This window comes from Anarrhichthys ocellatus, unplaced genomic scaffold (assembly GCF_004355925.1).
Source record: "Anarrhichthys ocellatus isolate YVR2014 unplaced genomic scaffold, GSC_Weel_1.0 scaffold135, whole genome shotgun sequence".
In the NCBI taxonomy this organism is placed as follows: domain Eukaryota; kingdom Metazoa; phylum Chordata; class Actinopteri; order Perciformes; family Anarhichadidae; genus Anarrhichthys; species Anarrhichthys ocellatus.
In genome coordinates this window covers 205502-211708 of record NW_022280165.1, presented here as the reverse complement: position 1 = coordinate 211708, position 6207 = coordinate 205502, and the positions used below count along the sequence as shown (strand labels likewise).

The following is a 6207-nucleotide window of genomic DNA, read 5'->3' as shown; positions in this document are numbered from 1 at the left end:
GTCACACAGACACAGTCACACAGACAGTCACACAGACAGTCACAGAGTCACAGACAGTCACACAGACACAGTCACACAGACAGACAGACAGACACAGACACACAGACAGTCAGACAGTCACACAGACACAGTCACACAGACACGGTTACAGAAAACAGACTTGTTATTGGATTAGTTTGACTGCTGAGGCAAAGTTTCTCTCCACTTCTATATTAACAGTTTTTTGATCAAATAATACATTTTAGAACATTTATAAGCAATTACACATTTTCTAGTTAAAGGTTTTTCAAGAAAACTCAGAATCCACTGTTCTCAAATTGTCAAAAGACAATTCATCAAATTACGAAATTACGAAATGAAGTCGTCAGCACTCGCAAACGATGATGCTCAGCAGTAGAAGGAAATGTACGTGTTTCAGCCGTAAGAAACTTATTTTCAAGTGCTGACGACTCTATTTGCTAATTTTGTAGTTTTCGTGTCACAACCATAGACTGTAAATAAAAAGTGGACGTAGTTGTTGTGACGTCACCCGTTGGTTCGTGGACTGCCTCGAGTTCGACATTTTAGTCGTCGGCATCTTGTTTTTTTTTACAACCAGTGAACAGAAGTGATCGTATCTGGACTGAGGAGGAGTGACATCGTTTTCTCATAGACTTCTATAAAACCAGAGGAGTCGCCCCCTGGTGGACACTAGAGAGCATGTTATACTCTTGAGACAATTAGGTTGCACTTGCCAGTTCTCTTGTTTATTTATCAAATTCAGTCTACTTTATAATATATAAAATACTTTTAATAGCAACTATGGGTTGTATTAAAATGTATGTGTTTGAATGGGGTACAGACGTTCTATGTGTTGCAACCACTGCAGCATTTAATGAGCCTTAAACCATTAAATAAGGCGCTTAGATCAGATTAGTCAGTTCCTGTTTCTTTTGAGTCTCAGACGAGTGAGAAAACTGGGCCAAGAAAAACCAAATAAAAGAAACTGATGGTTTTGTTTTTCTGTTTGGGAACTTTATCTCTTCTTTGTTGTTAGTTATTATGAACCATGAGAGCTGTTACAGGTCAGGCTGGCTACCATCTACACTAATGTAACTATTTCACCCTTTGATGAACTGGATACAGGCGGAATCACTGTTTCATTAAAGCACATAGACTCAATGAACATCATAACAGCTGATAGGACCAGACGAAGGCCCACTGAGGCACATTCAGATGCCCAGGATCTGATATCAGTTCAGATTTCTACGTCTCTAAATACATTTCTTGATTCCATACAGAACTGGTAGTTATGGAGTCCAGCCTTTCAAACTACAAATAGCTCACTTTTTAACTGGAGCGCACGTTTGCTGAGCATGCATGTTCTCTGTCAGCGACACCCTGGTTTACATTCACCCTCTGAACTCCATCACCACTAAGTCACAGCACCATGAGCTGAGTGTATCAGGACATTTCAGTGAAAGAAAATTCCTTCAGCCGTAACGTTGAGGAACGTGTCTTGGATGAATTCAGCCAGGTGGTGGTCTGACCTCCCTCTGAGCACAGAGAGTCTCCTGGAAGGACTTCCTCTGTGGTAGAAATCATAACCTACACACACACACACACACACACACACAGAGACATCCCCACCCAGCGCTTCTGACAACTGCCCTTCAAAGGACTGCTTGTTTCTTCTTTGGTGGAATCTGTGGGCAGTTTACCAAAAACAACCACCTCCATGTTCTAACGATGAACACACACACACACACACGCAAGGATACATATTCTAGCTTCATTCTGAGTGACAACACTTACAGTTTAGTTTGGTTAGAGAATAATTATTCACAGCAATGTTTCACTTCCTGTGTCCTTCCTCTTGCTGCAAGTTTGTTTTGTTTTTACAATATTAATTAAACAGTTTGATACCCTGGGTATCAAACTGTTTGATATGAAGTCATTTTTGTCTTAAAATGTGTCCAAAGTAGGTAATACTGCAAAGGACTTGGTCTGAAGGGTTGCTTTGTCCCTCATACGTGTGAGGGAATGTGTTTTAGTGAAAAGGTCTTTAGGGTGAGATGTGCTCATCAATAACTATGAGTTTTATTAAGGTCCAGTTGTCTCATGTAAAACAGAGACAGAAATATGATAATATATTTAATATAATGATATAATACTAAACTATGAGACAGACTGTGTGAGTGTCTGACGTAGAACAGAGCTGCTCAGTGAACGAGGAAGTGCAGCGTCAGGACTGTAGTGGAGAGGTTCTCACTACGTTTTGTCCGTTATTGTAGTAACTTGTTTGTTTTCCGTGGCGGGCGTCTTTCTTTCATGTGTTTTATCTTCGTTTCTTTTCTTTCGTCGTGCACAGAATTCCTGAACTTATTAAGATATGGAGGAATGTGTGCAGGAATGCGGCCTCGTTGTTGAGGGCAGACTATCTGAGATGAGCTGACGGATAAGACGGGCTGCAGATGGACGGCTGAAGACTGATGTCCCGTCTGAAGACAGTTATAGACACAACCTGCCTTTAAGGGACTTAATGCAAAGCACAGAAGCCACTGGGCTAACCTTTAAAGAATACACAATTACATGAAATAAGGATTTTGTGGCGACAGGATTAACATTATTATCACGAAGGGCTTTACCCAAAGTCCTTTTGTTACACTCAAGAGGTTCTATTGAGGTCTTGGAATGAAGTTTCAAATGTCTATCGCCTTCTTTTTACAGCGTCTCACAAAAAAATGGAGAAAAAACGGATTTTGTTTAATTGTGACTATATCAATGTGATTATTGGTGCTGTTAGATTGCTGCTACACCGCCTCCTTCATACAGGAGTTACATCTGCAACTGTGAAGAAATAAACACAATAAATAGACTTCAGTGCTATGAATGAAGCTTTAACTATTCAGTACATGCAAGTCAACATGGCCACAAATATCACACCTTTTAACACACATTTTACTTTTGCCATGTTTGTATTTGTAACGAGGTGTAACGTCTCATTAGGGCTCACAGACTTTACATTCTACTCCAACTAATATCTAAGGGTGCAGAAATAACGTCGCAGGTGGAGGTAGGCTCTGTGGGCGGAGCCAAAGATCAGAACTTTTTGAGAGGTTAACTTCTCTATAAATGCACGGTGAACCTTTCGACCCTCGTGAGGGATAAAGTGCCAAATCACACTTAGGTTGAATATTATAATACATATAAGATCAGTGTTTCTGGCCTCCTCTCAAACAGGAGGTGAACTACTTTATTATCTTTATTATCGACTTATCAAATGAGGATTGTCAGACTGGCTTGTAATAACCTTTAACTGACCTTGTCCCATGCGGCCTCCAGTGAGCGCCTCCTTGGCGCTGCCGAAGCCGAGCTCCCTGCAGACGACGCCGGCCGACTGCAGGTTCCAGCGATCGTCACACACGGTTCCCCACTCGTTGTCCTTCAGCACCTCCACCCGACCCTCGCCCACCCTGGCTCCTCCCTTCAGCCTCACGTTGCTCTAGATAACAAGCAGACACATACAACTCTAGTTTGTTTATGTCCTCTGAGCAGCCTGGAGGGAGGTACCAACAGTCATGTGAGCAGGCTATCAGACGGCCTGCTATTGGCTAATACGTTTTAATAACTGTTTAATGGAGCGATCTCTAAAGATCGGATACAGAAGATGATTTAGACTGCTTCAATTATTAAAAGATATAAATATTTAACTTTCTATATACTGTATATTGATGTATATTTAATGAGTTTTCATATTTCTGTAATGGAGTTAGTCTTATTTTAATTTAGTCTACCTCCATTACTCAAAATTAGAAATATTTCACAAAGAACTTTGTTCTTGTCAAAACAGAAATGAGATCATTCAGGGAAAATAAAATAGCATTTAAATCCAGTCTAATTAATAAAAGAGCGTAACATTTCATGCAGTTATGTCCATTATAGCCGAACTAAATGCATCTACTGAGGAAGACCCTGAGTCTCAGTCCAGAGCTGCTTACAAGGTCCAGATGTAAATATGATGCTCAGCAGAGTAATGAAGCTCTGCTCTGCTTCTACTTCAGCGACAGGCTTTAAATGAAGTAAATAAACTACATAACATGACCTCCTACAGGCCTTTCTTCACACTTTACATGTTGACATGTCGTAGTAGGAAAAGCACGTCTATAACTAACCAGTCATCGATGCTTGAATCCCATTTAGCTGCTGGTTTCAGGGTGATGGTGTTGTCCATGCTAGCTTACCATCATGACTTACTGGGACACTTAAAAAGAGCCGTGACATGTTTCATGAAATGTGAACCACCTGTGCTTCTTCCTACTGTAACAAGTCAACATATCTGCTGAGGAAAAGGACTATTCAACGGTTTAAAGACTACTTTACCGAAGTTTTAAGTTTCTTTTTCATGCCGGCGTTCTGAATGAACAGCGGCCCCGGCATGCAGCTGACGACGGCCGCCATGCCGCCCTCGCAGGTGGACGTGGCGTTGGTCTTGCTGAACTCCAGCGGACAGGCTGCCAGGTGAACCTCCGTGCCCGAACACGCCACCGAGTGAATGTGGAAGAGGTTCTTCTGACGCTCCAAATACAACCTGGAGGGAGCGGAGACAAGGAAACATTAATGTCCCAAAGCCATACCTACAATATACAGTATGTATATCGTAGGTATATATATATATATATATATATATATATATATACTTAGTATGCATGCCCTCTGCTTTGAGAATACTTTAGTTTGTCTCTTTTCTAGTGTGAAGTTTTGACATCATGCTGAGAATCAATAACAAAAAAAGACCAAACAAATGAATGAATCACTGAAAACACAATGTTCCTTATCTACAAAGACAGCATGAAGATATCAGCTTGTATATGCGTTTGTTTCAGGTCATTACAACATGCACAACCATCAGCTCATACTACAGTAAGACCTAACTATCACAGATATCCTCTCTGATTATAAAACATGTTGAACAAAAGGATAAACACAGCAGTAAAGCTACATAATAAGTGAAGCTCATTGTATACGTTGAACTTGCAAAACCAATAATTACAGACACTGTTTGACTTTTTAGTAAATATGCAAAACTACTTTCTTTGCCAGGAGTAACTCGTCTGTTTGACTGAATCTTGGCCCATAAAATCAAATCTGAATCACATTTCTTTATCTCCTATCGTCTCTAAATGTAGAACTTCCTGTAAGTTGCTTTGGATAAAAAGCTAAATAAATGTAATGTAATGAGTGAGAGGAGAAGATTGATATACTATCATGCCTGTACAGTAAATATATTATGCTAAGCTAAGCTAAGCTGGTATCAATCTTCTTATTTAACTTATGGAAACAAAGGGAACAAGCATGTTTCCTTTTCTACAGAAAATGTCTCTTTGTGAATCGTTTGCATAGTTTTAGTGTTTTAATTCTGCACTAAATATTCAAACAGCTAACATTGTTTTCTGTTCTTATGAACACACAACTTTCTGACTTTCTTATCAGTCTGAACGACATGTGTTCGTGTGGTGGAAGCAGCGTGTGTGTGTGTGTGTGTGTCCGGGTCTTTTCAGACAGCTTGAATTCGGTTCATCCTCAGATTACCTTTTGCCAGCGCTGCTCTGTTTAGACTTAGAGCTAGCTTTAGCTTTAGCGTTAGCTTTAGCTTTAGCTTTAGCTTTGGATGTCTGCCTGCAAGGTAAACACGGGTTAGACTGCTCTGTTAGGAGAACATGACGCACAAACACCTGTAGCTACACTGTTCAAAAGGATGTGTCTCCTTCAACATGTTGTTTCTAAGAGTTGTTAATACAGAATATGTAATTCACAGTCTTTTCTTTATACAGTGTGTTATATATAAGGCACACAGGTCTGTTGGAAGTGACACATCTCTTTTAAATGCACGTAAATAAACACAAATATGACAAAGAATGAAGTTAAAATGTGGAGATTCTGCAGTTATTTGGACCTGTTTCATCAACACAGGCTCATATTCACTGCATGGCCAAACGTATGTGGACACCTTTCTACATACTCTTGTATACTTTATGGCTTCTTAGTTCCATTTGATTGAAATCTTACTAATATAACCTCCAATGATGTTTTAACAGCAGTGGACTCGTCCCTGTTTAACAGGACAGGATGTTCCCAGTGTGCTGTGGGAGAAGTCGGAGTGTTTGGTTGTCCGTATACCTTTGACCACATAGAGTACGACACGTAAAGCTGATCATCAACATGTGT

General features: G+C 40.2%; 1 protein-coding gene across 5 annotated transcripts in view; it reads right to left on the bottom strand.

Moving 5' to 3' along the window:
- The window catches only part of loxl3b (lysyl oxidase-like 3b), a 25060-nt gene that overhangs the window by 9629 nt on the left and 9224 nt on the right, over nt 1-6207 (bottom strand). For 4 of the 5 annotated variants that reach the window (XM_031877386.1, XM_031877387.1, XM_031877388.1 and 1 more), the window contains 2 exons: nt 4363-4570; nt 3304-3484 (listed from right to left, as the gene is read on the bottom strand). In XM_031877386.1, coding sequence (XP_031733246.1) covers nt 3304-3484; nt 4363-4570 — 389 coding nt within the window. Of the gene's footprint in view, nt 1-3303; nt 3485-4362; nt 4571-6207 lie in introns of those variants that run through there. The other variant, XM_031877389.1, reaches the window with a different exon arrangement.